The 18,045-nt window shown below is 38.8% G+C and overlaps 1 protein-coding gene and 1 long non-coding RNA gene across 5 annotated transcripts in view; one reads left to right on the top strand and one right to left on the bottom strand.

Annotated features, from left to right (window-relative positions):
• TRPC4 (transient receptor potential cation channel subfamily C member 4) overlaps nt 1–18,045 on the top strand; it is a 218,714-nt gene that overhangs the window by 173,426 nt on the left and 27,243 nt on the right. For all 4 annotated transcript variants that reach the window (XM_021065112.1, XM_021065111.1, XM_021065110.1 and 1 more), the window contains 3 exon segments: nt 3,149–3,462; nt 10,698–10,893; nt 14,479–14,673. In XM_021065112.1, the coding sequence (XP_020920771.1) occupies nt 3,149–3,462; nt 10,698–10,893; nt 14,479–14,673 (705 nt within the window).
• Nucleotides 517–8,922, bottom strand: LOC110255747. Its single transcript, XR_002336500.1, has 2 exons — nt 3,278–8,922; nt 517–751 (listed from the first exon to the last, which is right to left on the bottom strand). It is a non-coding gene; the product is annotated as an uncharacterized LOC110255747 (long non-coding RNA).

The raw sequence follows: 18,045 nt of genomic DNA, 5'->3' as shown, positions 1-18,045 counted from the left end.
CAGTCTTTTCGGCCACGCCATGAATCCAGACCAAAGGCCTGTCAGCCCAGGGAAGCCCTTCTGTAACCGGCCTTCCAGGGGAGCTGAAATCATAGGGAACATGAAGGGAGAGTAGATAAAATGAGAAGTTGTTTGAGAAGCGAACTTAACAGTTAAAGGGAAAGTGAGGAAGAGGATGCAAAGGATGCTGACAAGAGTCACCAGCACAGCTGGAGGCGAACATGCAAAGATGAAACAGGAGTGTCGACTTTATGAGTAACTTTTAGAAAACAGAGCCAAAGAAAACCTTAAAATTCAAGTTAATCTTTTAATTCCTAATAATAGGTGTGGAAAATACATTTAAGAATGAAGAATTACAGTTTTTCTCTACAGATTCACAGAACAGAACGGTTCGGAAGAATTTTTTAAACAGCTTTGTAAAAGAATGCCTATATTGAAAAACCTAAATTAAATGTACCTAGATGTGGATGACAGAAGAAAACGTAAAAAGAATGAAATCAAGAGATGACACCTAAATGTTTACATTTTGATTTATTCCTGAGAAGAAATAAGGTTTCTGGGTCAGAGAACAGACAAATTATTTACACAACAGTCCCAGCCTTGGTTCCCTGTGGTCCAAGCCCCCACAGCGGGACAGATGACAGCCAGAGGTACCTTTCACAGAGACGAGTTTGGACCACAGGAGAGGAACTGGGCAATTATGAATCGCAGAGCTTATCTAGGACAGCTATGCCAGCTGCTCGTCTTCCCCCTAGAGAAGGAAAGAGAAAGACCTTACCTCTTGAAAGTAAACAGATTCTCTCTGGGGAGGCAAAGGTTCCTTAGGATTATTATCCTTAGACTCCAAGCAGATGGTTCCAGGGAAGATGTTTCTAAAGCTCTCAGGAGGTCTCTATTCTTTCATTTCCAAGGCTTATTTGCCATTCAACCATCCTTTAACCCAAACAGCAGCAATATTTTTCTCAGGAAGCCGTGACCCTACATAAATACGAACATATTCACAGAGGACTGTTTCGTGACAATTACCAGAAATGCTGGGCCCTGACAGTCTTGGGTGACCACGCGGAGGCAGAAACTAGCATCTCTGGTTTGTAAAATGGAAAACCTTCCTTTTAATGATTTTGCAAGTCCCAGATGAGAGAATTCCCTGAGAAAGGTTCTAAAGTACTGTCAAGTCAATAGTAGGGCTGGAGTCTGTGACCACATGAGGCTGGATTCTACATCCAGCTGCCTCACACTGGCTGTGAAACCTACATCACGGAATAGCATCCCCGCTGCATTCAGTAACATCAAAGGACCCTTAGAGCTCGACCAGCGTGTGATCTCTGTCCACTGCTGGTCCCATCAGCCCCAAATAGAATTTACCACTTTCTCTTCTCTGTTCCCATAGCAGTTTGTGCTTAGAGCATGTTTGTGGTAACCTCTGAGAGCATTTTTGTTGGAATTAGTTGCCCCCGTCATCCTCACTGGACTATGCGTGAATACTTGGTGAGAGAAAATGCCTCTTGAGCACCTGTTCCAGGCAGGGTATTGTGTTAAATGTGAGAGATTCCAAGAAAGTGATTACATCCTTAAGAATGTTTACTCTGTAGTATTTTGTACATTTTGAGATATGGTTCTAAGCCATATTAGAAGAGAGAGAGGGAGGGAGAAAGGAGAAGAAAGAGAAATAGAGAAATATTGAATAAGCCTTCAACAGAAGGGGAGGTAGTCTCTATTAAAATACATGTGTCTTTCAAGAGAAGTGAGCAAAGGAAGGTGAATGTTATGTTGGTCTTTGAAGAAAAAGGTGGCATAATATTCAGGGGACAGAGGAGAAAGGGAAGTATCTTCAATCTGTAGCTATTTTATACTGAAGCCATGTGTAGGAATGCTCAAGAACAGTTATCAGGATTTAAAAATAGAAAATAATTTCCTTCTAGTTCAAACTTGATTGTTTTAAATTGTCACTCAAGCAGGAGTCTGAGTGCTGAACAAGAATCCGAAGCTTATGATGTATTTTCTCCCCAGGGAGATTTAAAAAAAAAAAATACTATCCATTAGTTTCAAGAGAATTAATTAACATTTATAAAGGTCTTTGGTATAAAATGCAATAAAAAAGGATGGAAATATTCTCATGGGACTCATATAGAAGTAAATTTTTCCCCTACATGATCCTTAGGAAAAATGATGCAATTTTCTAGACAGATTTTCAGTGATATACACGAGGAAGAGAATTTAGCTTATTGTTCGGTTCTTATACAGGTTTAATAATAGATGTTCAAAATGTAACACTTGACCTTCTATTTTTTGGTCAGGATTTAATTTACTAAGGATACAAATTTACCTCGGGACAAGGGGTAAATTTCATTGTGCTTTTTATATAGCCCAGTATCAAGATAATTCAAAGCTGTCATTTTAATTAAATCATGCTTTAAAAGTAATTGCTGGCCAAAGTTTAATGTAGCAAATATTTCCCTCAAACTGTGTATTTTACCCAATTAGGTAATATTCCGACAAACATCACACTTTCTACACATTGAATATTAAAAATCAGCAGTTCATTGATTTCCAGGAAGATTTCCAAGTGAGGCTGTATGTACGTTTCAGATATAACAACACAAAACTCTAATGGTTATGCCTACACCAATTGTTACCATAGCCAAGGCAACAGACCACTGTTTCTACTCATTTATGTGTATTTGGATCCTACGTGGTTCCACTAAAATAGGCAAGTGTGTCAAATATGGTGAAACAAGCCATCGATTTTATTCAAAATGTAGCAGTTTTCCTTTTTAATGTAACTTTTTTGTTATTATGATAGCGCTATTTTTCCAATATAAAATCAGGCTATTTTTTTTTTCTCCTATGAAACATTTTCCTTTTTTTTTTTTTTTTTTTGAGTTCCACTGGAAAGATCAAGGACAGATATGATTCACAGATTATAAAATACTATAAATAACAAGGACAGACCAGGGAGATCACTTTGATTAAAGCTCATAAATTATAAGTTGCTTTCATAATTGCTTATTTTTGTGTAGATAGTGTTGCTACCACCGTCCAGGAGGACGAGCTGGACCTGAAAAACCAGCTTGGCCTGAACGTGGCATATTGATATGTACGTTTGTTTTATATTGAATTTTCCCTTGTGTCTCTCTTTTCTCTCCAGTACAGTGCTCTTAACCCACGAGAATCCTGGGACATGTGGCATCCCACGCTGGTGGCCGAAGCTTTATTTGCTATCGCAAACATATTCAGTTCCCTGCGCCTGATCTCACTGTTCACGGCCAATTCTCACCTGGGGCCTCTGCAGATATCTCTGGGAAGGATGCTCCTGGACATTCTCAAGTTTCTATTCATCTACTGCCTCGTGCTGCTAGCATTTGCAAATGGCCTAAATCAGCTGTACTTCTATTATGAAGAAACAAAAGGGTTAAGCTGCAAAGGCATACGATGTGAAAAGCAGAATAATGCATTTTCAACGTAAGTCACACAGACATTTCTGTTGGGAACGTTGTGCAGAATTTAGAGTGTCTTACATTTTGAATGTGAACCGTGACAAGGGGTTGCAAAGAAAAATTGTGCTTAGTGCAGAAAACAGAAATATCCAGTACATTTATTTTAAGTTTTAGGAAAATGGTCTTTTCTTTTAAATGACTTCATGTAAAAGACAGCTCTAGATACTGTTTTAAAATGTGGAAGAAAAAGGAAACTTATGCCTATTGATAGCTTTCAAGCACATTAAGAGATAGAATATATGTAAAACCAATTGCGGAAGAAAATCCAAATGCTTTTCCATCTTGGCTCAGGTGTTTTCCAGATGTGAAAGTGTCTTCACATGTCTCTTTCATTCTTGGGATCCCTACACAAAAACCTAAGCACATAGAAATACCCCAAAATAGATTCCTCAGGCTAAGCCAGGATTAGGATGTGCATCGAAGCCTCTGTGCCTTTCCACCTGAAGAGCCTCACACCTAGACCGGGGTCAAGCCCTGGTACTTTGCACAATCAGGCTTTCTGACAGCACAGTTTCATGACCATGGCGTTTCCTGTTCACACAGTCCTGACAGAAAACACCTCCCTATGTCTGCATCCATTTCCCTCTCACTGTGGTAAACAGATCACTTGTGATACAGAGTGAATTGGCAGATGAATTAGGGAGTTAGGTGATGTTTTCTCTCCACAGTGACCACCTGTGAACATACGGTCATTTTGTAGATGACTTTGAAAGTCAGATGGCTATTCATCAGCCATTCTAGAATTTTCTGTAATCGAAGAGAGTACAGTAATTTCTCAGGTGGAAGGAAATCAATAACCTCCCATAAACTGGATCACTTTTGGTTAAAATAATCTTGTTGGCTCAATTCTATATCCACTATATCTTTCATGCCGGTATGGAAAACACCATATTAATTCATAACATCTGATTACTTGCACAGAAGTTGTAATCGCAGATTTAGCTGTCTCAAATCATTCAGAAATCGATTTGATACAAACAGTGAATCATAAACAAAACAAAAAGTTATCCCTGCTACGGCTTGTCATTTCATCACTTATTCCAGTCTCTTCATTCTCCTGGGCTTCAGCATTTCTCCAGCCCAACCAGCCTACTCAGCCATGTCGTCTTCCTCACGCTCTTTTCCCATCCAGTTCAGGAGGGATTCGGTGAAATCTCTTGCAGCAACATCCTGACTAATGGCCTTGGATTGTGTCTCAGTTTTGATATCAGAGCGTGTCTTTCCTTATTCCCTTGTGACACCTAGAATTGAGTTCCCTCCTCAGGTCTTCTTTAATTCAGGGAACAACTCTGGTTCCAAAACCCAACCCCTGCTCAGATATCTGATTTGTCTGCAGTTAACAAGGTTCTATCTAACCCCATTCTAACTTAAGATCCTTGAAATTCCCAAGAACCCCTTTGTCCTCTTGGCTTTGCAGTAAGTGATTATATATTGTGAGCTAATTTTAATATCTGTCTAGGAAGAATGTGGCTAGAGAAGTCTGATGCAAAATATTTAATAAATAGTATTCTAAAACCAAAAGAGTAGAATACCAAATAGTATTCTAAAATATTTAATAAAGAAATAGTATTCTAAAACCAAAAGAATTGCTTGGATTATGTATTATTTTAGTGTGTCCTTACCAATGGTTTTCTCCATTACCATGAAAAGCAACAGATAACTACATATTGCCCAAATATTATAGGTCCACATCATTCAATGCAAATAAATCAGGTGTTCTACTTGAAATTTTCCAGATAATGGAATGTAAATCTGCAAGCAAGAAATTATTTTTCTTTCCTCACCAAGAGTAACTGCTAGTATTACTTGTTACTTGAGGTTATTATTATATCTTCTTTTAATGACTCTGTAACTTCCACAAATTTCAACCTTTCCTTTTGATTATCCACTACCTCAGAGATCTTCATCTGAGGATTAAAAAATAATAAATCATGTAAAGTGCCTAATACAGCGCCTGCCATATAATGTGATTAAACATGTTATCTGCTCCACTTTTTTTGATTAGCAGTAGTAGAGTATTTCCTCATCTGTATCTCCCATGGTCCCTCTCTAATGCTCCTTCCACTCAGGGAGAAAATGTGTGCTGAAATTCTGAACTCTGTTTACCCTAAGAGTCCTATCTCTCTCCTTCTTTTCATCCAAGCAACCTCCACAAGAAGCCTAAACAAGATAGCTTGTTTTCTTGCTTCTTATTCATTCTTCATCCAAGTGCAATTTGCTGCTGCTTCTATCATTCCACTAAAACTACTTTAGACGATATCAAGAGGCTCCCTATCACCACTATCAGTGGACATTTCTCTCTTTATATCCCACTCAGTGCCTCTGCATTCTTTGACCCTGTTTAACACTCTCATTTTGAAACTCTCATCCTCCTTTACTTTCAGTGGTACTGTGTTTTTATACTTTATCTCTTACTTTTCTAATCTTTCTCATTGCTCTCTGATCATTATATTTCAATGAGTACTTTTAAATAGTGATCTGCCTTAGTAACTGTCCTCTGACCCTGTTACAGTATCTCTGTGGAAGCTCATCGAATGGCTTTGGCCATGTATGTCTAAGGGACGACGCCTATATTCAATTTCTATCACTGGCACCCATCCCTCTCCCCAAGATCTGGAAGTCCAACTGTCTTTTGGATGCCTCTCCATGCAGATCTCCTAAGCACTTAAAGTCAATCAAAGAAAACTCATCAGTCTCTCTCACAACTCTTTCTTCCTCCTCAACTCCCTTTCTTAGTCAGTGCTACCACAACCCATCCCGATACTTCAATCAAACACTTGTGTTTTCCACGAGACCCTTCCTTTTCCCCAACCCCTTCACATGCAGTGTCAATAAACGTCTACTCCTGCTCATTACTCTCTCAGGGCCATCTTCCCTTGCTCATTACTCACGCCTAAATCCAAGTTCCCCGCACCTGGTCCCTGCCTTCCTTGATACGTTTTCCATCCTGTCGTCTACAAAATCTTTCTGAAGCAAAATCACGACACTCCTCTATTTAAAGCACCTAAATGGCTTCTCATTCCTGATTGGATGTAGTCAAATTTCTTAGCTTGACATATCAGATTCTTCAGTGATCGCCCCTTGCTTCCTTTTTAGGCTCATCTTTCTCCATTCCCCAAAAACACTTTATTCGTCAACATTTTCTAATGGGCTGTCAGTCCCTAAATATATCATATTCTTCTCTCATCCCAGAATGCCCTTGTTCTGCTCTCTCTCTTGGAAAAATTTTAGTCTGTGTTCCTAAACCTGTCTCAGGTGTAACTTTTCAGGATGCCTTCCTGATAGCTTTCTGATTGTGGGCTCCCAGCGGGAACAGACTGAGCTATGTCCTCTGAATCTCTGTCCATTTTCCCACTAGTAAGTGAATACTTCTTTCTGCTCCTGTAACACTGTCAGGTTGTTTTTTCTTTGCCATGGGAAGAACCACATGATACTAAAAGAAACCAAATGTTTAGCCACTGAAATTATTTTGCATACAATTTTAAACTAATAGTCTCTGGGTAAGGGATTCTCTTATGAATAGAGGGGCATGGACTTTGGGACAGACATTTTCTCATTAAGAAAGCCTTTTCTGGAGTTCCCACTGTGGCTCAGCAGGTTAAGAACCCAACATAGTATCCATGAGGATGCAGGTTTGGCCCCTGGCCTTACTCATTGTGTTAAGGATCCCGTGTTGCTTCTAGCTGCAGGGGTGTAAGATGCAGATATGGCTCAGATCCTGAGTTGCTGTGGCTGTGGTGTAGGCCAGCAGCTGCAACTCCAATTTGACCCCTAGACTGGGAACTTCCATATGTCACAGGTACAGCCGTGAAAAGGGGGAAAAAGCCTTTTATGGTTTTTTGGAACCATACTTTGTTTTAATATTATTTCATTTCTTATAAGATGAGAACATACAGTCAGATGTCTTGTATTAACTTATGTGTCCTCATTGGTTTCATCTCAAAGGATAGAAGGACACCTCAGCTGTGGAATACATTCCCTTTTTACCTATTCTCTTTCTCTAGGTGAAAGTATTTAACAGGGGAACAGTTCATTTATAAAAGTAGCAATTGGGAAATATCTTCAAGGAACAGGAGACAAAATATTATTTCTAGAATGGCAATGCTATAGAAATTGCCAGGTTTTAGTCTTTAACCAAGATTTCATGCTAAATGTCATTTAATGAATTGTGACACTATCCTGGAAAACTCTCTGTCCTTATCTTTCCAAATAATTAGGAAAATAATGTAGTTGTCACATGAAGCCCATCTGAAAAGTGCTTTAGTTAATGGCTCTTCAGTCTATGGGCAATGTCACTATCAACAGATTTGAAATTCACTAATTACGAAAACATTTTTAGAAGTAATGGCTTTGAAATATTAACTTGGACTGATTTTTTAATCCATGTAATAAAAGAATAATTAACTAAGAAACACCAATACCAATGCCAATCTTGAGACCACCGTCGTGATTCATCTAAAAGTAAATGTGTTTCTGTGAAGTAGGACTGTTCTGCAAATCTTATTTCTGAATCATCTGACTAAAAAAATAAATGAAAAGAAAGAAAAATTAGAATGAAATTCAGACTTAATCATAATGTCATCTTGCTTGGAATGTTTTCATTTTCAAATTTTAATTACGTATGTAAATAATGTTTTGACAAAGAGTTTGCTAATATTCCCTAATGATTAATAGTTCTTATTTAGACAGAGGCAAATCAGTATCATTCAACCATAATAATCCACTTTTTCTACATCATTTATTTGAACATTTAGAAAAGTAACTGCTATGGGATTTATGTGGCAACATTTTATATAATTTATTATATCACTTATGTAACTTCTCTTTCTCTGAACTACCATTGATGCCAGGGGAAAACCAATGAAATTATATTTGGATATTCACAGTGAGAATATACGCTATTTAGAAAGGAAGAAAAACATCATTTTCAAATTGAATCAAATGATTCTATCATTAATCTTAGAAATTGTCCCTAAAGTAACTGAAAACAAAGAACATATGACCTTGGGTCAAATTTATTTATTTATTTATTTTTCTGAGAAAGTTTTCAAAGAATAACTTCTAGTGGTCTTTGTCTGAGGCCAATGAATTATACAAAACTTGCCCTGATATTTTCAGACTCTGACATCTGGTTGTCCTTTAAGATTGTATGTTCGACTCTTCTCAATGTAGGTACACCCCTGCTGGGGCATCAAGGTCTGACTGAGGTTGATCACGTTAGAACCTTTATGATAATTTGCCCCATTGAGAGCTGAACAGCCCTAGCAAAATAAGTCAATAAAGAAACCATTACATTTCCTGTAATTAAAATTGGTTATATAATTAAAAATATGAAATTGTTTACTAAAAAAAAAAATTAGTGTGGCTGGGTCACCTTGCTGTATAGTAGAAAACTGACAGAACACTGTAAACAAGCTTTAATGGAAAAATTTTAAATTAAAAAAAAAAAAAGTAAGGAATTTGCTCATGGCTCAGGGGCTTAAGGATCCAGCATCGTCACTGCTGTGGCACGGGTTCAATCCCTCACTGAGGAATTTCCACATGCTGTGGGTGCAGCCAGTAACTAATAAATAGATAAATGAATATTTTTTAAAAACCAATAAATTTGAGAAAAATTATTTAGATTCTCCTGGTTATACAGATCAGAAATTCATCATTGAATTCCTTCAACTTGAACAATCTGATTGCTTCAAGTAACAGGTGTTTGGTATAAGAATCCTGCACTGGATTGCAGCCTTTTGATTCTTTGAGCAAGAGTTGATCTTAGCAATGGCAGAGCCAAGAGCAAGCCCTGGCTTCAAGAAGAGCAGGCACTGACAAAGAATTAGACTGTGGGATTTTTTACTCTGAGAACCAGTATTAACATGACAGCTACTCTACGTGTACCCCCTTCAGTGTTTTCTTATTACCTGGCTTATTCATCCTCAATTCTCTGTTTCCTAATTTGTGCTGTCTCAAATCTTTGGCTTCTTATAATTCCAGTGATCCTAATTTTACATCATATCTCCTGTTATGTCAGCCTCTTTTAACAGCTACCTCATTCTCTTAATATTTCAAAGATAAATGTTCATAGAAAATCTGATAGTTTAAGCTCATTTTTTCACATCAGGCCACACCGTTATCCACTGGCCTCATGTGAATTTACCCTCCTTGGGGCACTGGACCACTGAAATCCCACCTCCTTAGTCATCATGCCAAGTATAAGATATTTTTGCTTTTGTTTTCATCATATAATTTAACTACAGTCTTATTTTAACTATTTCTCAAAGAATAGAAGAGTTCTGTTGTCTTTTTATCACATTAAGGTATTAAAAATGGCCCTACTGAAATAGACAGTTCTTCATTTGGGTTCAGACACTCTTCATCTTATTCCATTTGGGGAGTAAGTTAAAGAATGAAGAAAATGTTCCCTAAAATATGAAAAATAGCAAATTTTATTATCTGAGCATTCTGAGACATTTTGCCCTCTTACAGGCTTCACTCTGTTCAATTTTAATTGTGAATGTAGAAATCCATGATGGTAGCATTATTTTTAAACCTTTTACAACTACAAGCAAATCAGGTAAAAGAGTTTACATTTTTCAAGCCTAAGCCTGAGGATCTATCACTTGTTAACTATGACTCGGTGCCGTAGAACAGGGGTTTGCAAAACTTGTTATGAAAAGGACAGGTAGTAAATATTTTCAGGACTTCCCACGTGGCTCACAACATAACTACTCGGCACTGCTTCTACAATGGCTGTGGCTCGACCCCTGGCTCGGGAACTTCCACATGCCGCAGGTGCAGCTTCGTGGGCCATATGTTCTCTGTCGCAACTACTCATCTCTGCCGTCGTAACACAGAAGAAATTGTAGACCATGCACAAATGAACTGCTCTGGCTATATTTCAATAAAAATTTATTCGTGGGCTCTACAATGTGAATTTATATAATTTTCACATATCAGGAAATATTACTCTTCTTTTGACTTTTTTTTGCAGTTTGTCTTCCTTGCCCCAAGAAATTAAATAGTTTTCAAAGCTCTTGGGAATATTAAAACACCATTTGTGCTAGTATGAAGAAATCAATTTTCTTAACTCTTTTTAAGTTTATTTCTAAATTAATCAAACAGAACCTAATAGTAGTCATGTTGTATCATCATAGCTTATTGTATAATGGGTCTATCACTCTAACTATTAGTATCATTTTATCTTTATTCCAGGTTATTTGAGACACTCCAGTCCCTGTTTTGGTCAATATTTGGGCTCATCAACTTATATGTGACCAATGTCAAGGCACAGCATGAATTCACTGAGTTTGTTGGTGCCACCATGTTTGGGACATACAATGTCATCTCTCTGGTTGTCCTACTCAACATGTTAATAGCTATGATGAATAATTCTTACCAACTTATTGCTGTAAGTAGAATAACTCCCCCTGGAATGTGCCCTTCTTAGCTAGACCCCATCCTACTATCATAGGAAATACAATTTGCAATTGCTGTTGAAAAGGCCAATCCAAATTATAAAATAAATGGTTAATTTGATGTTTCTAAGTGATATTCCCATATTTGGCTACATACTACTTTCATTTTTTCATATTACAGATGATTATAAAATATACTAAATCTATCCTGCCAGGCACTCATTGGCTATGGCAGGCATTAGGTGAGATATGAATTACGAACAGGCAGCTCATCTCTAGGAAGTGCCCTCTGGGTTTTACATTGTCTCTGACCATATAATCTACCATTTTGATATGAGCAAACTTGTACCAGTTCGGCAGGATACAAAAGCTGGCTCAGAGAGTTAGTCTGAGGGAAAAACTTTTGGATTTTCAGTTTCTTAAAGCCCAGAAAAAAGCCAGAGAGGAGTAACCCTGAATTCTGTAACCAAATATACAGTACCATATGTGTTTGCTTGAAATTCTAGAATCCAAACCACTTAGCTTATTTACTCATTCATTCAATAAATTCATATTAACTGCTTGCTTTGTTGTCAAGTCCTGCTCTAGGAGCTAGAAATACAGCTATGAACAAGAAAGGCAAAGCCTTTTATCCCCTTGAACTTGCATTCTCATGATATATGTGTACAGCCATTAGCAATAGTGACAGAACAAATCCAGACTGGAATGAAATCTATTTCTTAAGTCATTCATATGTATACTTGAGACAAATAGGATTTTGTAAGAATAATTACAGTCTTCCCATTTACTCCATAAATAACTGCAATTATATTGGATCTTTGAATCTACTGCCAAACCTCTGGGGTGTTTTTATTGTTATTTTGAGAAGCAGAACTTCTAATTTTAATTAAACTGTCTTTATGGAAGTAAGACACCTGTCACAGATGAAAAACTGCATAAAACATAAGGATAAATAATTTTCATTTACTGATTCCAAGACCAAACAAAGTTTTACCACTGAATGACTTAGGTCCTAGGATTTGCAGGTGAATATTTAAGTTTGTGGAACTTCACTTAAGTGTCTCACAAATCTAAAACTTTTTATTTTACACACACACACATTTGCTTCAGACGTTCTTTAGTCAATACACTTGCCAAATGTAGATTCTATTTTCCAGACCACCCTTCCAAAAATATTAGAAAACCTCTAATTATCAAGCTGTATACAGAGAAACTCTGTACACAATTGGCATCCTATAAAACATTAGAGGTATCAGTTTCATCAAGAAGAGAGCATTATTCAGGAATAGTATAGTATTTTCTTTTTGCTTCTGTGTGGCTTTCTAGGTGACTTCTTACAGAAATGAGAATGATCTTCAAGTCTCTGTTTTTGTTTGGCCCCAAAACTCTAAAGCTACTTGAGAGGAGAGTAGGCACTGAGAACCTGAGATGGGTGCACCCCAACGTCCTGCAGGTGATGCCTCCTTGGAGCATAAAAGTGCCAAGTATTTGAGTTGCACCTGTCCCACTAGAGCAGAATTTACCCTGAGGTCTTGCTCTTTTTGTCCTCCTACTCCTAACTCAGAGCTCTAGGGTAATGAATGCATGAAAGAAGACGAAAATGTAATCACTGAAAGGAAAAAGCGTTCCTGCAGACCACGTTTAAAGCCCACACACACTGCCCGGGTCAGATATTTACTGTGCACCTAGTATATGCCAGACTTATGCTCGATTTTAGGGATACACAGAATAATGCAGTCTCTGCCTTCAAGAAAAAAAGTAATGTAGTAGGGACAAACAAATTCAATAAATTTCAATACTGAGGAGTTCCTCAGTGGGTTAGGAATATGAATGCAGCAGCTCAGGTCACTGTGAAGGTACGGGTTTGATCCCTGGCCCTGCACAGTGGGTTAAAGGATGACAGCTGTGCCTCAAATTCCATCCTTGGCCCGGAAGCTTCCATATGCTGTGGGTGTGGCCATTCGATAAATAAATAAACAATTTCAATATTGTGAAAAGGAATTACAGAATGTGATAAAAGTACAGAATAGAGAACCATGGACATAAGCTGGGAGGAGGAGGCAGCTGAGATTGATGGAAACACCTAAGTTTTAAATAATGACTAAGAGTTAGAAGATGGGTAGCAGACGGGATTTTAGTCATCACCAGCCTGCAATGTTTCACCTCCAGTTTTACTAACCACTACAGACGTTGCTATAGATCTTTTCAGAATCTCAAACCTTGACCAAAGGAAGAGACTGCTTTGTGACAGCAGTAAGGGAACATAACGAGGTCGGGATAATCCTTAACTTGTGACTCCTTGAGAACCAGGAGGAGCAGAAGCTCCTCATGGGACATCACTTCACCTTGGGTGACTACCTTTTTATTTCCTTAAGCCAATTTGGATCAGCCCCACTCTCCATGACCGTAGCAAACAATATCTACCTCTCTCATTAATGCAGAACCTGTAACTTGTTCAGAAAGAAAGACAGGGGTGGAGAGGGGAGGAAGCTGTAGCTTCTCTGGTGCCATCCACTGATCCAGCCAGCCAATCACACGTTTGCTAAGCAACAATCAAGACAATGCCTTTTCTAGGTACTGTGACTCCTGATGAAAGCACAATCTGTCCAGTATCTAGACTAAAAGCCACATTGTTCAGAGTAGAAACATGTAAACAACACATGCGTTCATCAGCACACAGCAGTTTAGGGATACCAGAACAAAGTAGAGTCTAATTTCTCCTATCTAAAAACCTGAGTTCTTTTTTAAAATAATATTAATGGGTTAAAATGGACTATTTGGAATTCTTAAAATGTATATATGCCTGGTTTCTACCACCTCCTACTTCCCAGATTTTCTGCTTAAATAAGATTTGTGGTTAATTTAAAAGAAAACTGCCTGCCCCATATCAAATTGCCACAAATGTTTCTGAGTTTTTCCAGGAGATCAATAAAGTGGAATCATTAATAAAAAATTTGAGGAACACTCAAAGTTTGTGGGCAGCCATAAGCCATACTCCTATCTGGTACCATTTGGCCAAGGTTATGCAAAGTTCAATGCCATCTCAGAGGCCCTATTGTATATTTGTTAGAGGAGCTTCTCTCTGAGTTTTTACGTGTTGCCTGAAGGTGGAGGAGGTTTACTCACATGGAGATATATCAACCAAGATTTTTCCTGGAAACACCAAAAGTGTACGCCAGGAGGAGCATCTACCTAGGCAGGGTTTCAAAGCCTTCGTGAAGACATAAAGCCCCATTTGTGGCCAGAATCTAATGAAACTGAGCTAATGGAAGCCTGCAGTGTAGGAAATGAAGATTCATCTTCAAGTCATAACTAATCACTGCAGTCTCTTTAACATGGAATTATTTTAGGTGTCTGTTTTCCTGGAAGAGGGCAGAATGAAGAGGGACAGGAGAGCTGTGACTCCTTTCCAGGGTAAATCATTGCCTGCAATGTTTAGCTATCTCTAGGAGTCAGTGGCGTTTTTATAAGCAATTTAATTAATGTTCCAAAAGCCACTCAAAGTCGGGTCACAGTGAGGTTTATCTCACCTTATTAATTAAGAAACCTGTCAGCAGTTATCACATTCTCCTGTTCAGGATCATGCAGACATAGAATGGAAATTTGCTCGAACAAAGCTTTGGATGAGTTATTTTGAAGAAGGCGGTACCTTGCCTACTCCCTTCAATGTCATTCCGAGCCCCAAGTCTCTCTGGTACCTGATCAAATGGATATGGACACACTTGTGCAAGAAAAAGATGAGAAGAAAGCCGGAAAGCTTTGGAACAATTGGGGTAAGAATGCAGCATGTTGGTATTACTGGGTTTTTTTTTTTTTTTTTTTAATTGTGTGCTTGAATATGTTTGCATTTCTTATTGGATATTTTTGCATTTTTGCATTTCGTTCTTACTGGTTGCGTTTGGTGAACATTTATTGCACAGCTACCGTGTCTAAGAACTGCTTGGTTAACTCTGGTTAACTATGGTTTCACAAATCCATTTCCTCCACAGAGGGTGGACACATTTATTTATTTATTTATTTGTCTTTTTGCCTTTTCTAGGGCTGCTCCTGTGGCACATGGAGGTTCCCAGGCTAGGGGTCTAATTGGAGCTGTAGCCACTAACCTAGGCCACAGCCACAGCAGTGCAGGATCCAAGGCTCGTCTTCGACCCACACCACAGCTCATGGCAACGCCAGATCCTTAACCCACTGAGCAAGGCCAGGGATCCATCCCGCAACCTCATGGTTCCTAGTCAGGTCCATTAATCACTGAACCACAAATGGGACTCCAGACACTGTTATTTTACTAGGAAACACATTATACTCAGGCTTCTCCTAGACCCACGAGTCAAGGCTTGGGGAGCTAACAGTCTCTAAGGTCCCTTGATTTCTAGCTTGATTCAGAAATATAACCTCAAGTTACTTGTGGCATGACTTACTCACTGTCCGTTTCTCTCTCTGAGTTGTAAGGGAAGGGGTCTGTTTCATATTCTTAGTCCCTAACATAGGCCCCGGCACAAAAATAGACTGCTTCATAAAAATTCTCCATTAAATGAATAACATTAGAACTTGAAAATGCTGTGCCATATTCAAGCACAGTGCTTTCAAAATACGTTCAATTGCTCACCATTTTGTTCCCCCCCCCACCGCCGCCGTTGTATGAAATGCTAAGAAGCTGTGTATTTAAAAAAATATTAGGACCGGAGTTCCCGTCGCAGCGCAGTGGTTAACGAATCCGACTAGGAACCATGAGGTTGCGGGTTCGATCCCTGGCCTCGCTCAGTGGGTTAACGATCCGGCGTTGCCGTGAGCTGTGGTGTAGGTCGCAGACGCGGCTCGGATCCTGCGTTGCTGTGGTTATGGCGTAGGCCGGTGGCTACAGCTCCGATTCGACCCCTAGCCTGGGAACCTCCATATGCCGCGGGAGCGGCCCAAGAAATAGCAACAACAACAACAACAAAAGACAAAAGACAAAAAAAAAAAAAATATTAGGACCGCTCAGAGCCATGCCCCTGTTACACTGGAAGGTCATACTTCCCGGGGGAAATTTCTTTCCTATTGGAAAGCAAGAGTTCAAGCCATCCCAACAGAGGAGGCGTGGATATAAGGCTTTGTTCCAACCCAACCAATGATCTGGGATAAGTTGTTTCTTTCACATTCAATTTCTCCATTTTCAAAGCTTTCACAGTGAGTTCTGGGAACTACTATCGGAACTCTCATTAGTCACTTAGATCTTCTGGGAGAAATTGCTTTGCAAGTATTCTAACATACCTTTATATCACCAAGTAACCTAAGCTATTTAATTTAAAAATTAGTTGATTTTTAAGTTTATTTAACTTCATTTATGACAGCTAGTTATGCCCTTACTGGGGATACTTCTCACTTGAACTTCATCTCCCACCAGGCATTGTTATTAGCATCACTTGGGGCTTTCTCACTGAGAGTGGCATTGATTGACCTGTCCTCTCAGTAACACTTCTAATTCAGAAGAGAAATTGACGGGCAAGAGAGTGTAGCAGAGAGGTGGTTAGGAAAGACAGTTATATCCCTCCCTCTAAAACATCACTCCATGGACTTGGAATTTGGGCATATATCTGATCTTAGAAATGGAAGTCAGGTGGTGATGAAGCCTTATCTTGCAATCATCATAATTTATAGATGTTTAAGCACTGACCTTAGAAAAAGTAAAATTATTTTACTCCAAGTGCTTGATTTCTCTCTTTAAAAATACGTTCAACTTAAAAATATATGGTTGTAAAGTAAACGTAGTGATTTGTGTTTAATAATCAATTACTGTACGTGTTCCACATGCCAGTAACTGAGTTAGTAATTGGGGGTGGGAGGAGGTAAGACTGCATGGTTTCCATCCTCGAAGGCATCATTTCTTTTTTTTTTTAAATTAATTAATTATTACTCAAATGAATATATCACATCTGTAGTTGTATAATGATCATCACAATCCAGTTTCACAGGATTTCCATTCCATACGCACATCCATCACCCCCAAAACTGTCTCATCCGGAGACCATAAGTTTTTCAATATCTGTAAGTCAGCATCTGTTCTGCAAACAAGTTCAATCTGTCCTTTTCGCAGATTCCACATGTCAGTGAAAGCATTGGATGTTGGTGTCTCAAGTCTGACTGACTTCACACAGCGTGATAATTTCTAGGTCCAACCATGTTGCTAAAACTGCTGTTATCTCATTCCTTTTAATGGCTGAGTAATAGTCCATGGTGTATATGTACCACCTCTTCTTGATCCACTCCTCTGTCCATGGACATTGAGGTTGTTTCCATGTCTTAGCTATTGAAAAGAGGGTTGCAATGAACATCAGAGTACATGTGTCTTTGCGAGTCATGGTTTTCTCTGGATAGATGCCCAGGAGTGGCATTGCTGGGTCAAATGGTAGTTCTATGTTTAGTTTTCTGAGGCTTCTCCATACTGTTTTCCACAGTGGTTGCACCAATTTACAATCCCACCAACAGTGTCCTAGGGTTCCTTCTTCTCCACACCCTCTCCAGCACTTAATGATTGTAGACTTTTGGATGATGGCCATTCTGGCTGGTGTAAGGTGGTACCTCAGAGTGGTTTTGATTTGCATTTCTCTAATAATGAGTAATGTTGAATATCTTTTCATGTGCTTCTTGGCCACCCATATGTCTTCTTTGCAGAACTGTCTGTTTAGATCTTCTGCCCATTTTTTGATGGGGTTGTTTGCTTTTTTGGTATGGAGCTGCAGAAGGTGTTTATAAAGTTGGGAGATTAATCCCTTGTCTGCTGCTTCACTTGCAAAGATTTTTTCCCATCCTGTGTGTTCTCTTTTTGTTTTGTTTAGGGTTTCCTTTGCTGTGCAGAAACTTTTCAGATTGAATAGGTCCCACTTGCTTATTTTTGTTTTTATTGTCGCTACTCTAAGAGGTGGATCTGAGAAGACGTTGCTGTTGTTTATGTCAGAGAGTGTGTGGCCTATGTTTTCCTCTAAGAGTTTTATGGTATCTGATCTTATATCTAGGTCTTTAATCCATTTGGAGTTTATTTTTGTGTATGGTGTTAGGGAGTGTTCTAATTTCATTCTTTTCCATGAGGCTGTCCAGTTTTCCCAGCACCGCTTATTGAACAAGCTGTCCTTTCTCCATTGTGTATTCTTGCCTCCTTTGGCATAGAT

Source organism: Sus scrofa, chromosome 11, assembly GCF_000003025.6.
Source record: "Sus scrofa isolate TJ Tabasco breed Duroc chromosome 11, Sscrofa11.1, whole genome shotgun sequence".
NCBI lineage: Eukaryota > Metazoa > Chordata > Mammalia > Artiodactyla > Suidae > Sus > Sus scrofa.
The sequence above is the reverse complement of the archived record's forward strand: the minus strand, read 5'-3'. Positions and strand labels throughout refer to the sequence as shown.